This window comes from Trachinotus anak, unplaced genomic scaffold (genome assembly GCF_046630095.1).
Source record: "Trachinotus anak isolate AG129_WGS33_773 ecotype Australia unplaced genomic scaffold, CSIRO_AGI_Tana_v1 ptg000008l, whole genome shotgun sequence".
NCBI classification, from domain to species: domain Eukaryota; kingdom Metazoa; phylum Chordata; class Actinopteri; order Carangiformes; family Carangidae; genus Trachinotus; species Trachinotus anak.
In genome coordinates this window covers 27,041,011-27,058,950 of record NW_027273859.1, presented here as the reverse complement: position 1 = coordinate 27,058,950, position 17,940 = coordinate 27,041,011, and the positions used below count along the sequence as shown (strand labels likewise).

Genomic DNA, 17,940 nt, shown 5'->3' with positions numbered 1-17,940 from the left:
AACAGCTCCGGAAAGTATGGAAAAAATATATGGTAACATTAGAATATTAATAAATAAAGTAGAGGTAGGTTGTAGTAGGTATGCACATGGTTGCAAACATGCAACAGTCAGCATCTGCCACTTTATGTTCACATGGAAAAAACATGGAAAACAACAATATTTGCATCAGAATATATGGAAAGGGACGATTTGTGCGTTATCTGAAACCTTATAAAAGAGATTCTTCAGCATCTGAGTGCACACTGTGGACATCAGATGAGGAGTAAATACGCCAATGTGTTCTTTTTCGGAGTGATAATCCATGACATGATCAGTATGCACCATGTTTTTGCTACATAGAAAATCCCCTTTAATAAAGCAGATAGTACTTCTAGATACATCTGCTTGTCTAGACAGTCCATTTTGCATCTTTTATAAATAAAAAACAATATTCAAAGATGCTATTTATTTGATTTTATGAACTCTGACTTTGTTGCATGTTAAAATGTATTTATTTGAATTTAACAGAATGTGTTGCGGTATTTTTCCACTCTTTTGTTTCTTTTGAAAAACCCATTCAACAGCTGACATGCTTCTGGATAACCCCCCCCCTTCCCATCTTTAAAACATTGCACTTTAAGCAAGGAATTATTTTTCTGGACTAAAAATTCTACAAAAGTCTCTGACTTCTTAATAAGTCAGTCTTAGGAGTAGTTGGATGACAACTTTCAAAATTCAGGGGATTGTTCTTATCAGCTGGCTTTTACAAAATGTCAATCACTGTTTACTAAGGTTGCAAGAAAAATCGTTTGACAGCAGTTAAGCCACATTGCATTCAATCACTTAATTTGAATCACTCTGACATTAAAGAGTAATTTTCTGTTTCTGTAAAACAGTAAAACAGTCGACAGGACAATAATGCTTTTTATTAGCACAGTAAATACCATCAGTAAGATACATTTTTATGGGAAAATTAAATAAAAAATTAAATTGGATCTGATGACAGCAGCATGAAAGGGCTTCCTTGCTGTCTTTCTTGTCGTGTGGAGGCAGACACAGACACTGTGTTCCCGCTTGGCCTGATAGCAAATTTTAGGAGGTGGAATATGCCTGTGGTCAAGGCTGCTGATGTCCTGCTCCGACCGACCGTCTGTGTGAAACACTGAACTTTGGGTCCCTGGCTTGGAAACAGAGGAAAAATGCTGTGGAAAAAAAAGGAGTCGAGCACTCTGTGATTCACTGATGACAAGACTTAGAACGAGGACAACAAATGTCATTATCTTTGGCTTCAGTGGTGCACAGTGTCTTCATTGTGTAAGGCCAAAAGATCAGGGTCTGCCTGAGAAGAATGTGGCCTTGTTGATAAGGAAAGTACAAAAGATAATGAGTTATGATGATTTGATGTTCTTACTTGTCTTGATGTGGCAAAACAGATTTCTGTAGTATGATGGGTGTTGTGGTAGGTGCCAGCAAATACAGCTTTCACCTGCAGATGGTGCTGTTGACAGTAGTTTGAGGTAGAGGAGGCACGACTGGAAAAATCTTGTAAAGTTCAATTAACATGTCTAATAAAACATTTGTAACATGAATGGATTAGTGTGAAAGATCTTTTTCATTGTTGTTTTCAACAGCAGCAGAGATTCATGAAAGTCTAGTTCAGGTCTGCTGTTGGATGCATGGATCTGAAAACACCCTTACATTTACAGTTTGAATTATTTAAGTTGTAGCAAAACAAAATTAGTGCAAAAAATATATCCTGAGCTCCATGTCTCAAATGTAATAACCTGTAATAACCCATCCTCAAACATCGTTATCATTCCTCTGGTCGGATCTTTGTCTCATTCGTTGTCTCCTCTCTGTGTCTCTTGGTGCAGGGAGTCGCTCAGCATCGTCCTCCAGCCCATCCTCCGCTGCCAGGGGTCATACTGAGGGGGCGTCCGACCTGCTGATGGAAACCTCCTATTACAATTTCTACCAGCCTTCACGCTACCCCACCTACTACAGCAACCTCTACAACTACCAGCAATACCAGGTGACGAGCAATAACCACCCTGCTGTTAATCAGTAACACTTAGATTGAATTTGAAAGCCACTTTTAAGGTTATGGTAGATATTCTGCTGCAGTGCACACACACACACACACACACACACACACACACACACAAACACACACACACTCCTGAACAGCAGATGAATGTGTTTGTATGAGGTGTGTTGATACTGGTCCTGCTTGTTGGTTACCTGCAATGTGTGTTTACCTTGGCTTGCATCAGTGGAAGATGGGCTGTGTTCATGCTTCAAGCTACATTGCAAGTTGTAATCTTATTAGTACTCTCCTGTTGTGTCCCAACATCAACTAGGGTAGCTAGGGTTCATAAGTTCTGGGGTTTTCAAAGTCGGTATATTATGTTAAAACTCTTGTATTTAATCTGCTTATATTTGATATAATTTAATTTCTGCATTTAAATTTCAAAATTCAATCCTAACATTACTGTTTTCATGATGGAAGAGCTCCTAAAGCAGCATTTAGACTATTATGAGACAACAAATCTCTTTTGAGTCCAGGATTTGTTACGGCATTTAAACGAAAAATAACTTTACAGAAACAATGCTAAACACTTGCTTCAGATGTGCAGAAAGCAAATGAAGATTTTTTCGCAACTTTTCTGTCTTTTCTGTCCATAGTTGAGGTCAGAAAGAAACCTCCCATTATAATAAAAGTAATATTTTGGGTAAATATTTGATAACTTATCAGCCAGCACTGTAATATACCTGCATTAAAAAGATAGATTTTGGTAACTTCAGTAAGGTCGTCTGTCGTGGCTCAGTCTGTAGACTAATTTCAGTGGTTAGACCGATGGCTCTTACACTGAAAGATTTAGGATTCAGCTTGTGACCAGTGACACGAGTCATAAGAGTTAGAGAACAGATCTGAAAGCCTCGCTGCTGGGTGCTAAAAGAGATGGATAAGGCGTACACTAAGTAATCTAATGGTGTCATTTATCTGTGTGTGTTTCTGTGTGCATGTTGGAGAGGGAACTAAGCTGCTTCATGCCACAGAAAGAGGAGATAAGCTGCTTAGCTACGAGTCACCTCAACATGAAAAAGGTTCACTTTCTATCAGCTTATCAAGCAAATTGTCACACTAATAAGAAACCGATGTCAGTCAGACAGTCTGAACTGTGTGGATATCACACCAAAACCACTGATGTCTAATGATGAGCGCAAACAAGTTGAAAAATATTTCAAAAAATCATATTTTGTTAAACTAATGATGTAACATTTGAGTTGAGAAACATATTTTGGCTGTTTTTCATCAAAGATTTCCTGTAAAGTTATAAAAGCTAATTTTAGAGGAAAATTTAGTGGACACAATGTTATCTGACTCTGCAACAACTGCAGAGGTGCCCACGATGAAGGTGTTCACATTCATACAGCACAGGGTTGTGGTTGTACCTGGTAGCTCACCAGTGTGAACGTAGAGAGCCAAGGCTGACTCTGTTCCTCCAGCTTCTGTAACTCAGTGCAGGTTTACTACCCATGTTGTAAGACAAATAACATCCGCAGCAGTAGTTTCTTTTAGAGCTGGAAAACTTTGTGACGATTACTTTCTAAGGACAGAAAAAAACTACAGCTCCAATGAAAAAAACTACAAATGCAGCAGCATGGGTACTTCAGTTGTTGAAACGTGGCTTTGTCCATAATCATAACATTTTCCAACACTCTCTTCTAAAATTAATTTATTCAATTCAACTTTCATCAGTTGTAGTCTTTCTGCTATATTAAAAAAATGTCCCTATATTAAGACAGGAGGTGAGTCACTAACATAATTTTATGTGTATTAGTGTGTTTACGTTACAGTATTAGTGTAGTTACAAATGTCAGTGGTATTTTGAGTGAGTTTTTGTTGCTTCTGGAACAGAATCTGGAAGTTTTGGTTTCATTTTGGCTTTCTATCAAACTGCTGTAGTGTAATTCTGATTGGTTGGCAGGTGTCTGACCCCTCAAGCACAGTTTAGACAAATACTTCTAGTTGATGTTGCAGACCTGTTTACTCTCACCACTGAAACCATAATCTGATGGTGATCAAAACCATTGGCATCCCAGTGACCTCTCAGTCTAAGTGCATATAGCTTGTATGGGACTGGTTTGACTCCACCTTTGTTGCATGTCACCTCCATCACTTCCCCCATGTTTCCTGACGGTTTCTGCTGTCACATGGTAAATGAAGGCAAAACATATTGAACATATTGAGGGTTGCAAGTAAGATTTATTATCAGTTATTCTGTTATTTTGTTCATTAATTGATATAATTTAATATGAAAAAGTAAAAAAAATCCATAATTCAAAGTAACAACTTAAAATGTAAAAGAAAATACAACTTAAATCAGCACATTTGAGGAGAATAAATGAATTGTTTTATCGTTTCGAGCACTGATAAAAGACTTATGTCTTGATTTAACCGACTTACAGAATGAAACACACAAAAGCAATGTGATGAAAAGTTTGTTTGTTACATTGAATCCCTGAATAGAAGCACATTTATATATATATATACAGCATATAAAAAAGGAGAAAGCATCACTTTGACATGGCAATGATGTAACACAAAGCAGCTGCTCCTGGAAAATGTGTTGACAACCTTTTCTCTGCATCTGGTTGTGATTTATAAAAACGTTTCTTTGTTTTCTTTAAAGATGGATGAGAGCGTCTGCTTTAATGTCAACGTTTAAAGTATAACGTAGGACACATGAGGGAGATAGTACCCAACATCCCACCAACACACACACAATCACACACACACACACACACACACTCATGGTCCTTCACCCATCTGTATATTCACGCTGATTTATGCTGAAATGTATCTCTATTGTGTCAAATGAGATGAGCTTGTGGGTGAAGCAAATTAGATCTATAACTCTCCAGTGTTCCCTGATGAAGTGGTTTGTTTTTTTATGAAGAACGTTCGTCCACCCCCAACCCCCCCCCCCTCCCCAGTTTCCCCAATAGCAACATCTAGTTTTGGGGTCACTGCCTCTGCTAACCTGCCAGCGCACAGCAGAGCCTGAATTGCAAAGGTTAATGGTATTGTCTGTCGGCAGAGGAAAAAAAAACGCCATGCCTCAGCGCTCGAGGGAGAAAGTGAGCACATTAATGCTAATCAGTTAGCACTCTTTAGCATAATTTAGCCATCCTCCTTTGTGATTTATGATATTTTCAGTGAAGTTGTCAGGTTGAGAGGGCTACGTGCTGTGGTTATTCAAATTCAGGGACCACTTTTTATTTATTTGCATGAAGAGCTGATCATTTGACGATGAGTCTGAAATACACAGATGCACAGTTTGTAACTAGAGATTCATTGTCATGATAAGAAAACGTGATGGAATATTTTGTTTGGAAATCAAAAGAGCGGTTAATCATAGTTTGTTATCAGTAGAGCTTTTCTCTTTTGTCTCCCCTGTCTCCTTTACCTGTCCTAAACCTCCACAGTTTTAACATCCCCAACTGAAGTGATTATCCTTGAGTTACGCAATTTTGATTTTGTCTCTATATTCACTGCAAAGCTCTTATCTCTGTGCTTTTTTTCTGCACTATCCAAGAAGCACTTGTCAGTCAGTGTTGGGCTGTGACGTCTTTTGTCATTGACTTTTGTTCATTTTGTTGTGAAGGTGTTGCTCTTTTTTCCATCATAACACTGAGTGAAAGTGTATTTTATATCTTTTTTAAAGATTATATAATAAAAACAAATGTTTATTTAAAAGTATATACCAAGAAGAGACCAATGCTGGTTATAATGTACATTTATCTATATACAAATATTTTGATTGTTTTTATCTGTTGTTATCAGTTCTCTCTTTCTACCTTACTGCTAAATTACATCTTAGACACACACACACACCTTCTGCCAAAATCACATTTATTACAGTAGCAGGTTCCTAATCTATAACTTAGCTGCCTTGCAAAATATCAATCTAGTTTTCTCATTATCAATTACTTGATGTTTTGCAGTAATTTAATTAAGTATGTTATTTTTCTCAGTCACATCATTGAAATCAGCTGCAAAATTTGTAGTAAAATATTAATTTCCTTTAATTCATCAAGCCAATCTAATAGTAGCGCTTATTGTAATGTAGTGATCTGTAGGTCTTGCACTCTTCTCGCTACCAAATCAAAGCCCACAAGGAAACACAGTGGTCTTTATCAGTGTAAGGCCATCTGCCTCCTCCTCTCCTCTTCTGTGCACTCAGTGGTGCTTGGCTGTCATGCAGGTGGATGATAATAATATAAGGGTGGTGTAGAGCTTCCAGACAAGAGATGGTGCCAGATAAGGAGACAGGCCCTCTCAGGGAGGTAAGAAAAGCCCCCCCACGAGTTAGTCAAGTTAGCCAGGGAGCTGATGCATAGATGTGTGGCATCATCCTTTTAGAAGAAAAAATATGACCTGCCTGTGATTTTAGGAGTTACTGCAGAAAGCTCATGTAGTGTTATTCCTACTTTAAATTACATCACTGCTGTTACCGAGTTGATCTCATATCTTTCTGTCCACAATCTACTAGGTCCATCACATCTGGACATGCAATTTATTATTATTTTTTTTTTTATCTTTAGGTCATTTTTGCTTCTGACAGCCAGGGTGTAGCTTGTGTAGAGTAGAAAGCCTCTTAGGATTTATCTCAAATGTGTTGTTTCTGCCCACTGAAATGAGTCGAGAAAGAGGGTGAACCCTAACTGTGAGGAAGAGCATAAATTACATCACACACACTTTAGTGCTAACTCTCTTGATACTGAGTGTAACATTTCACAAGAGTTATGGTTCAGTTTGGTGGTGGGGTCACTGTTCAGTATGATTTTAGTACAGTGGGAAAACACATTTACAAACCTTTATTTTGAAAACCACTAAACAATGGCTCATAGGCCGTTCATGTTGAAAAAATTAAGGTGTTCAATCACTTGTATGGGGTCAAAAAGTAACCTGAAAAAAAAAACAAGAGGCAATATGTCAACAAAACACAAGAACAAATGTTATTGTGGAGCTCAAGCACTGACAGGATGTTATGTTTAAATACCACAGTCTCACTGGGTTTTGTAGCATAAGTGAAGTGATGAACACTGGCTGGGAACTGGTTTCCAGTTTGGCCCTTGGCTGCTTGAACACAGAAGGACAAATGACCCCTCAGGCTGTTCTTAACTACTTCTAGTAATAGACACTTTGGAGCTATTTCCATGGACAGTGTTGACAGACTGACTCTACTCCTTGTTCAGTGTTGCCGTAATTTACTGGAAATATGATGACCCATCCAAATAGGACACAGTATGAGAGGGTCTTCTCATCTACATTCCCCATAACCTTCAATATTAAATGTTACTATAGGGTTAGGTCTAACAGTTGATGCACACACGTCCTAGAACTCGACAATACATTTGCAGACTTCTCTCTGAGAAGATGGAGGGATGCAAAAGGCCTGCTCAGCTAACCCTTCAGTCCACAACTGGCACCAAACACACAGTAGTTAATGCTGAAAGTACATCTGTCATCATGTGACTTAATCATGGATTGACTGGTTAGATAACTAAGACTAAAAATGTTCCTGGACTGACTGAAGTTACACCCTCATCCCACCAGTATACATTGAGAAAGCTTTACAGTTCCATTACTATCTATATGGCTTAATCTCATTGACAGCTTAGGCAGGTTGCTCTGTGTGGATCTGTAAACATGATAGAACTTGTTTGTTTGTTTTTTGTTTTGTTTTTTTGTGAGCAACTTTCAGACAAAGACACTTTTGCTTGGTGCTGTATGTGTCCTGGGAAACCGTAAGCTCAGTGCACTTTCAAGACTCCAGTCCAATCTCTGTTGTATTTTTCACAGCCTAATACAAGAGCTGAGTGTAGCTTAAATAACAGTTTATAAAGCTGTCGGAGAATTGATGGTGTGGACAATACGGGTGACATATTACAGGCTGACAGAAATCAAATTCCATAAAAGTGAAATTGAAAACCCTCTGTGAGGCGGCATTGCTGCTGAGTAGACAGCTCATTTTAAAGTTTTCAGTGGACTGTAGAAAAGCAGCACTGTGTTGCAGCCTGTTTTCAGAACAAGTCAGGGACCTGTGAAATCAAACACCACTAATTTTCTGTCACATATTATTTTATGTCTGTATTTCATCTTGTCAGTTTAGGTAGTTAAGGTGTAGCCTGTGAATATCTGATGTCTGAATAGTATGTGAATGCTGTTTTTATTGTATCTGAAAATATCAAATGTAGAAAAAGGACATTTGATATTTTTACAAATCTAAAAAAAATTAAAACGCAGATGATGGTGATTACATCATGATTTGGTAGTGAAAAAAAATAGCTTCAAGGACATAGTATCAGTTGAAGTCAGATACCAACTGCAGAAGTTATAAATTGTATTATTTTGTTGATGATTCACCTTGAGCGTGTTCCCGTAGATAATAAAATGTAGCTTCTTTTGCAAACAATGAATGACCAACAATGAAACAACGACCTTTTAAGGCCACAATGTGCACTTTTTTTTTTTTTTGCCCCAGCATTTGTTAGTCATTTTATCAGCTGTCCACTTTGAAATGGTCGAAGCTGAAGCAGAGACAGTGTAACCCACCTCTAAAAAACACCTCTGACATCAAAGTTTATTAATATAACAGAAGATAACACTTTATTAAGGGAAATTTGAGCATTCCAGCAGCTTACATTCAAGATAAACAGATACCAATAGAAGTAAGAAAATAAGATAAAGTAGAATATAATAAGATAAATCGAGATAAAATGGAAATGTTTTTACACTGGGAATTTACATGTTTTATGTTACATGTACAAGTACAATAGAAATGTAGGTTGGGTTGTCCACAGCAGTAAAGTGCCTGTGCTGTGTCACACAGTAGAGTACAGTCAGATTGACTGATTGGCAACTACTTTTATATTGATTCATCTCAGAAGTAATGTTCAATGCAAAAAAGCAAAACCTTCTCTATATCCATCTTCTCAAATTTGATTTGTTGCTTTTATTTGTCATATGTGATATTGGACTATTTTTGACTATTGGTCAGACAAAATAAGAGAAAAATAATCATCAGATTAAGTCATAATGAAAGTATTCATTAGCTGCGTTTTCTGTTTTCAGTCTCTAATTAGGAATAAGGAATTAAGCATATTATATTATTATTACTTTGTTTGTGAAATGGCCTGTTTGTCTTCTCTGCTTGAAGCAGATGCCCCATGGTGACGGCCGCCTGTCTAGCCACAACATGTCCTCTCAGTACCGCATGCATTCCTACTACCCAGCAACCACCTACCTGACTCAGGGCCTGGGCTCCACCACCTGTGTGCCCCCCCTCTTCAGCCTGGACGACAACGGTTACAACAACAATAACAACAACAACAACTGCTCTGAGACCATGGCAGCCTGTGAGTGACATACAGAAACACTCACACACAGACACACACACCTCTCAGGCCCCATAAAGTTTTACCCAGACTTTATCAACAGTGTGGTTAAGTACAGTCAAGGGAGGATTGCACTCAAGTTGGGAGTGCCATAAAATTTAGAAGATGAAATTAGTCAGAAGTGAAGATTTTTTTTTACCTTTACTCTACTTTTTACTTTTTACTTCACTAAAATTACACAACTGTGTGTATCTGTCTGACTCGAGTTAAAGTCATGCGTTGAGAAGTTAGAAAAGTTCTTAAGACGGAAGGTTAATTAAAACTGTGCTCCCCCTTTCAGCCTTAACCTTTTCTCATTTACATTCAGTGGAAATTAAAAGACAGATATCTATTGGCTATAAATAAACCAATCACCACAAAACTCTCAAAGACCTGACAGTGCCGTGTTTAAGGATGAATTATATCTGACGTCTGATTTCTGGCTCTGCCACTAATCTCAGATGGTGATCTCAGCTGAGCGTGGCTGCCGACTGTGGTTGCCTGGATTTCTGCCTGTGAATGTTGGTAAATCAGATTATGTGCATTGCTTAATATGTTCAGGAAAGTATTCATGGAACTTTGCAAAGAATGCATGTAAGTGCACGATGAGAGAGATAAGAGGAAGATCCCAGCACAGTGCAGTGGGAGAGAGAGACAAGGATACTGGACTAACTGGCATGCCTGTTCAAACTGAGGATTACAAGCAATTTAAAACTCATATTTTATTTGTACTTCATTTTTGTTTTAGTGCAGTTCAGGAAGGATAAGTAAGTTTTAGATTTCATTGTGAGACAGTGTTTTGTAAGCTCAGATCACCAATGGTGGCATCCTCTTTCACAAATGATTGAAAAAAAGTAACATTGGAAACCACAGCTTCCATGTTGCAAATGAAACTGAAACAGACCCCAGATCAACAGCGAGTCAAACAGCGTGGTGCGGGGGAGATTAAGTTTAAAACGGCTGCAGGAGTCGCTCTTTTCTTGGTCAGTGCAGCTTAGGTGGAAGTCACTGCTTACACCAACTGTCCTGTTGTTTCTGCAGTTAAGGCGCTGATTTCAAGCTCTAATGCAGTCTGGGGTCACTATTTTGACCCCAGTCTTAAGATTAGATAAGATAAGATGAACTTTATTGTCCTGAAGGAAATTTGTTTTTGGCTAAAAATGCTGAATATAGCTGCACAATACAACAAGCTTTCACAGTGTATACAACTGTCATGTATTGCATATTGCACAGGGATTGTATATTGCTCAACATGGGTCAGGCTTGTTAAAACACAATAAGATAAAATAAAACTACATAAAAACTAAGAATAAGACAAATAAAAATCCACAAAAATCTAAAAACGTAAATTAAATGTAATTAAAGATAGATGCTAAAACTAAAGTGATTCCTGCAGTTCAAGCTGCGGGGTGCTATGACTGTGACTGCTTCTTTAGAAGTGTAATCGACGACGGGATGAATGAGAGTTTGTAGCAGTTGCTTATGTATCTGCTGGCTCTGAACAGTTTTCCCGATGGTAAGAGTTCATATTCTTGATGGAGGATGTGTTGGGTCATTGATGATCAGGTGTGTCTGTTTTATTACTTTTCCATCATAGATGGATTGAAGAGATGGCTGACATTTGTGTCCAATGATTTTCATTGCGGTTTTAACCAGAGTTGCAATGCAACTTACTTGTATGAGATTAAATTTTAAGATTCCAGTTTGTAATTAATATTGGCACTTTCTGTATTTTCCCTTTGGCAGATGTTTCATACTGTAGATATTTTAAGAAAACTTGACCTAATTATTGTAGCCCTTTTGCTAGCTAATTAACCGAGTATCTGTGTATCTATATACAAAGAACTGTTTGACCTGTGTTGATATACCTTCAGAACATATAGACTGTTATGTAGATGAATGTACCAGCACCATGTGAGACAGTATGCAGGAGTTTCTTCACTGTTACTCAGGGTGTGCCGCCCTCCGATGCACCTGCCACACATTCAGGTGTGCAGAGATACTTTTCAGCTATTTGAAGTAGTAATTGTGCAAAATCAAACTTTACTTTGCTTCTAATTAAGCAGTGCTCTATCTGGTTGTGGTTGTGACTAACAGAAAGCAGGTCCTGTCAGTAATTACAAGTCTCCAATGGTGTTTGGAATTGACTGCGAGTAAAAGAAACCAAGAGGTTTTGTGCAGCTAGTTTGTGCATGAAAATATTAACAAATTAGCTAAAAGCTCAAATCACTGCTGCATTTGTCCCTTAAATACAGCAATGATCTGTTATCTTACAGCTATCCTTCTCAGTTCCTTTTACCCCTGCAACTAGAACAAAGATGTGATATTCTTTTCAGGAATTAAAAGATGAAGTGGTTTGCTTTTCCATAACAAAATGGTGTTGTATATTTTTACTCATTTATAGAGGGGAAGGGTGTCTTTAGTACAACATCAACATCCTTCTTTTAGTGAAATAGACTGCTCACACCACCAGCATCACAACCTAAAGACCCCCGCATCTCCCCTCGTACCTGTATTTGTTTATGACTTTCACCTGTCCTTTTTCTGTGAGGGTCCCATGTCAGCCTCCTGCCCTGAGCTGCCATGCTTCATTACAGGATAACAACACTCTCAGCGGGTGGTCCCACATTTGGTGGTGACACAGACTCCTGCAGCAGAGAAACACAACCCCCTATATCAGAGGTTTTCAACCTTTATTTGCTGTGTGATTCACCCCTTGCAGTGAAGAAATATTCATGAGCAACCTCTCATCACATGTGTCATATTTTTTATATTCAATCAAAAAGTGATTTTCCCCTCTAGGACTTTGAATATTTATCTTTTATTCTTTTCATTATGAAGACAAATCAGCAAACAGCCTGACTTGAGGCCTAAAGCACAGTCATTTTGCCTGAAGATACTACAGAAGAGGTGTCCAGGACTTTTCCCGTATAGATTGACAGTTCAAGTTATTACCATCTTGACCATCTTTGAAAACAAGGTGGAATTGTCGTCTTTGGGAATCTGTTTTTAGCAGCGCTTTGTTCCCATTATCAAAGCTGATTATACATGATAGGACAGTGATAGAGAGCCTCTGTGAGGAAGTAATCCTCTTTTATACATACTGTATAACATGTTATACATAAAACATTGAGACACAAGAGAAAACGAGAAGACTTCATAGAAATGTTAATCATCTCTAGGGCTGCACAATTCATCACAACATAATTGATATCACAGAATGGCCAAGTGCAATATCCAAATCACAGGAGCTGCAAAAAAATTGCAGAAATAAAATGTGTGACAAAATTTTTGTGCATTGTTAGCACCATAAGTGTTGTGGTGCTACAGAAATGCCGGCCTACAGAAAATACTCTACGGACCTAAGGGAACATACTTAACAAACAAAAATTTGCTTCATTATCATAAAAAAAAAAAGTGATATCTGACAAAATAATTGCAATATTATATTGTTCATCCCTAATCGTCTCACTTCTTCTGCTGAGAACCTTTGCCGTACACTGTAATAATGTGATGGAGGGATCGGAGGTAGAGTCAGCTACAGAATTGGATTCAGAGCTGTACAGAGCTGATTCAGGAGATTCTGTGGAAGGAGATTTCTTGGCTGTGACTCAGGTTTGATTGAGCATTTTGTCAACGAGCCAAACTAAGCATTTGGTACAAATGATGCCAAATCCAGTGTGTGGATGAGTGTCAGTTCTAAACAGTTAATAACCCTGTTACCGGAACGTGCATCTAAGATGTCATGTCTGACATCTTAGAAGTTTGAGAAGCCGGAATTATTTATAGTTACTGAAATCATTAATTGATTATCAGCTCCACACACATTCATTGCTACTAAAAAAGCTGCAGGCCCATGTCCAACATCCCCAAAACAGCTTATGTAAGGACAGGATTCCCACGCGTCCTGGAAAATATTTGACCAGTTTTCCAGTCATGGAAAATGAGAGAAAAAGTAAAATATCCTGAACATATTTTGTTGTACTAAAAAATGATTTCAACATTCTTCTGTTTTGGGCAATGTTCAGGATCATGTTGACATTTTAACGGTAGGCTAGTTTATGGACAACAGTATTTTGAATAGGCTGCTATCGGTTTTGTTTGGCAATGCTGTGAATGTAATGTTGCAGGTTGGATGATTTACAACTGAAGTGGTCGAAATGCTGAAGAACACAAGTTACATTATCCTTTAAATGTACGTAATTCACTTTTGGCTGCTAACTGTGGTAATTTTTATTAGATTTATAGATAAACTTGTTTTAAACTGCTGAAAAGTGGGTTAGCATGTTTGGTTCAGTTGCTGAAGTTGACGTGCTTGCTAGATTTTAGGTTTAAGGTCTGTGATTAAACTCTGGTGGAGCAAAGGTTTCAAATGTGGGTTGGTTCATTGCTGAGAGTTGGATAATATTAAATGTGAAGGCAGGGTCAATACAATGAACACGGGCCCAATTGTGTGTGAGTCAAACACAAGCTAAATACTACTAGTACTAACAGCAGTTTTTACTTTGCTAGCATCTTTATTAGCATCACTTCAAACCCAGTGCTGCGTTGTTCAAGTAATATGACAGGAAATGTTTTACTTTTGTTGCGGTGGCTTGGTGGGATTAACCTCATTAAAGACTTCACTTCCTGTTACTTTCTAAAGTATGATAAAGGGGCAGTAAATAGTCTTCAGCTTTGAATCGTGCATTAAGCTGTAAAGTTCAGACTAGATTTGTCAGTGTGGAAAATTGTAGGCTACTATTTAGATATTGGCGTTGAAGCAGCAATGATTAATATGATTCATAAGAAAAAAGTGGGTCCAGTTATAAATTAGTGATGAGAATTACAAATAGACAAAGTTCTTGCGATTAATTTGTCATAATATCATAATTAAGTATGTAAGAGATGATTTCACAGATAAGTTCTTATTTGAAATTAGACACCGACAGATATATTGTGGTACATATTGGTGTGATTCCTGTCTGTCATATGAGCTGGATCATCACTGAAAATGTCCTGGAGAATGATCTCTGGAAAAGAGTGGGAACCCTGAACGATGGTAAGCTAATACACAGGATTTGTCCGAGCTGTTGATCTACTTTACCATTTGCTTCAGAGCATCAAAATTCAGCCACATCTCCTTTTACGCCTTGAATTGTTTCGCTTCGACCGAACATGTTGTGTACCCTCGGCTCAGTCCGTGAGGAGGAGACAGCTGTGAGCTCTGAGCCTACCTGCCCTCCCCTTCTACCTGGCTGCCAAACAACACCCTGTCAGATTTATCTCCCTCCGAGGATAGGGCTAATCAGTTGGCCAAATACAGAGATCCAAATAACCTTCAGGAGTGCCACGCTGTCCTTTCCCCTCCTCCTTCTCCCCCCCATCTCTCTGCCCTCCCCCTCCCCAGGCCCCGCTGTCTCCGCAAAATTGCCTTCTGGAGTTAGTGAGCGGGAACAGTTAAGATTTACAAACAATGATGAAGCTTGTCATGCGTCTTTCTCCATCCGTCACGGCGGGCCGGGCGGAGCTGTGGGTAGAGCCGTCCTGGTGTTCTTCATAAAAGCCAGCTCTCTGTGAAATACGCCCCCGGCCGGCCTGTTTACTGCCCCGCGCTCGTCAGCAGCCCCGCCGCCGTAAATCGCCAGGCGGGAGGTGACAGCGCAGTCCATCAAACTCCCACCCCACCTCGCTGCCCTCCCAACATCTCACCTCACACTGTCCCCCCCCCCCCCCCCCCCACTCCTCCACACCCACCCTCCATATACACACACACAGACACATGCACTCACACTGTTTCTCCACCCACCCTGCTTCCTCACGAGGATCTAAGCGGGGAGGCTCAGATGAGCTGCCCCGCAAGAGTTATGGCTGTTTCAGTCTTACAGGAGACAGCTTCAAGCCGAGTCTGTCCGTGTTTATGTTCCTTCTTTTTTGTCCTTGTCGAGACTTTTGCAAAATTTAAAACTACTCAAAGTTTGCAAGCTGTCGGCACAGCAACTTTCCTTTCACGTACTTCTCGCTTTCTCTTAAAAACAAAGATTTATACTAGAGTCAGACCTTAATTGAGCGCCGCCGTGCTGGCTATACATTTGTCTGTTTTGTTATATTGGTGTCAGCACAGAGCGTACAGTAATTTAAATGCAAATCAGATTGTTGAGGTATTGCAGATGTTAATCCTGCTAATCGATAGACCTGCGTGAGCCCATTAAGTTAGAAATCCATTACTATCTTTCTAGATGATATTCTATTGATTTTCCTCGCTTCAATCTATACTGTACTGTACACCAAAGTGAGTTACTGCGTATAAAGTCTGTCGTTTCGGGTTCTCAGCCTCCTGTGAAAAAAACAAAAACAAAAAACGATAGAGAGATCGGCGTCAGTAAGTTTCTTTGTTTCGTGTGTAAAAATGGGCTTTACCTGCTTTCAGATCAGATTACATCAAAACTTCACACCCACACACTCTCACACACACATAAACAGTGAAGGACGTCCCCTCAAACACACAAACACACACACACACACACACACACACACACACATACACACACACAGTCACTATATGTACCTGAACACAAACACTGGGGCCACATTCATTCCTGAAATGTCAAAAAGGCCTCTCACTCTTTTGGATTTATTAAACCTGAAACTAAGCGGTACTTCTAACCCAAGAGGTGACCTTTTCAGAGGAAGTGCTGTTTCATGTCATGTAGCAGCCAGAGTTCATTTCCTTGGTCACTGATATGTTGAGGACATCACTCACCTCAGCACATGTACTCCTTGTTGTTTCACCTCCTGAGAAAAGCAAAGGCTTAGAGACGACTGTCGGTCTGGATTGTGGTGCAGTGTTTGCGTTTTGATAACTGATACTATGTTGATAGGATCTTGTAAAACCTCAAGTATCCCACTGAATTTTACCTTTGATGTTTAAACTGGGTTAAAATTGGTTGAAGTGTTTGTTTGGACCTGTGGTTAGGACCTGCTTCAGATTTAAACTTGAATGCTGTTGAAACAATGATCATATGTAACCTGTTTGTCTAAAGAAAACAAACTCAATCAACAGTTCACTGGGATAGCTCTCATTTCATTTTCTGGCAGTCAACAGTCTACCCTGCTTGAATATCTTTTGATTTTTTCTGATTGCTTTAATGAACTTTCTGCTTTATTAGCAAGAACACAGTGTTGATGTTTGACAGGAAACAGAAAAGATGTGGGAAATGGGAAATGCCTTTGTGCGCTAAACCACTGAATCTATTTTTTGTAAATTATGATTAATTAATTAATCAGCGTTATTTGATTTTCTCACTGTGCAAATGTCAAAAGTCTGTGAGTTCAGTGAACAAATCTCTCTTATTAATGATAAAGATGAGAGATCGCACACTTAAAAAAAAGACAAAATGTTTTAAAGGAGCTAAATGATGTTGCAGCCTCTTAAATATTCCTGCAGTAGGAGATTAAAGCCTAGAAAATATCCAAACCTCTCACTGAATCTGGTTGAGGAAATGATATGATTCAATCTGTAAGTAAGAGCCGGCGAAGGAGACAGTGGCCCCGCTGTGTCCCGTCCGGCCCTGAGGGGCCTCTTTGAATGTGCAGCTAATTGAGGGTCTCTGCTGCCTCTTGGTTACAGTGGAAAAGTCCTGTGTGGTCTGTCAGATTGTCGTCCCCACCCTGCGGTGCTGCTAAGTGCCCTGATAGCCTCTGGTGCTGTGGATGGGCTAAATACCAGTGTAATTGTCTGTTCAGGGCACAAGCACCTTTGTAATGTGTTGTACAACACCACCATTAACACAGGCCTGGGGCTGTGGAGACATTAAATGGCCAGGGCTGTGTAGTTTATGTCCCCTTCCTCTCACTCTCTATTTCTCTCTCTCTCTCTCACACACACACAAAAACGCACTCTCTCTCTCTCTCTCTCTCTCTCTCTCTCTCTCTCTCTCTCTCTCTCTCTCTCTCACACACTGTCTTGCTTTTAGGGGTTTGATGAAATGAAATGATTGTGCTGACTTCTGTTTTATATTATACCATTTTCTGAACGGTGGTGTATAATCATCGAAGGTAGTCGGAGTTATTTCAGTTTGTCTTGTTTCTGTAAATTCAGTATGAGGAGAGTCAATGCTTATTATTTCCAGTTATTTTGTTTAAAAAATGTACTGCACGTTTTTGATGACACCATCTTAGAGTGTCTCTCTAAACAATAATAATAGTAATAATCCTTTTAAACCCATGTTACAAAGAGACAATGTCTTCTTACTGTCCTGACACTATAATCCAGATAAGGGAAGATATAGTTAATTGTTCCTGTTGCATCACATCATCAAAAAGCAGCAGTAACTAGTTTGTGGACTTTTTTTCTGCCCTGAGTTTTGTCTCTCAGGCCAGTGCAGGTTTCCCTAACCATCTAATTTGTTGAAATTTTGGGGCCACAGTCAAGATTTGCAGACACTACTCAGGGTTCAAACCTAGTGTGAACTGGTCTGGACTCTTTATGATAAAGATGCAATGTCTCTATTAATGAAACTAAATGTGATTGAA

General features: G+C 39.1%; 1 protein-coding gene across 2 annotated transcripts in view; it reads left to right on the top strand.

Annotated features, from left to right (window-relative positions):
• dmrt1 (doublesex and mab-3 related transcription factor 1) overlaps positions 1-17,940 on the top strand; it is a 32,570-nt gene that overhangs the window by 1,772 nt on the left and 12,858 nt on the right. The window contains exons 3-4 of one of the 2 annotated variants that reach the window (XM_071483924.1): positions 1,854-2,011; positions 9,213-9,408. In XM_071483924.1, coding sequence (XP_071340025.1) covers positions 1,854-2,011; positions 9,213-9,408 — 354 coding nt within the window. Of the gene's footprint in view, positions 1-1,853; positions 2,012-9,209; positions 9,409-17,940 lie in introns of both variants that reach the window. The other variant, XM_071483923.1, reaches the window with a different exon arrangement.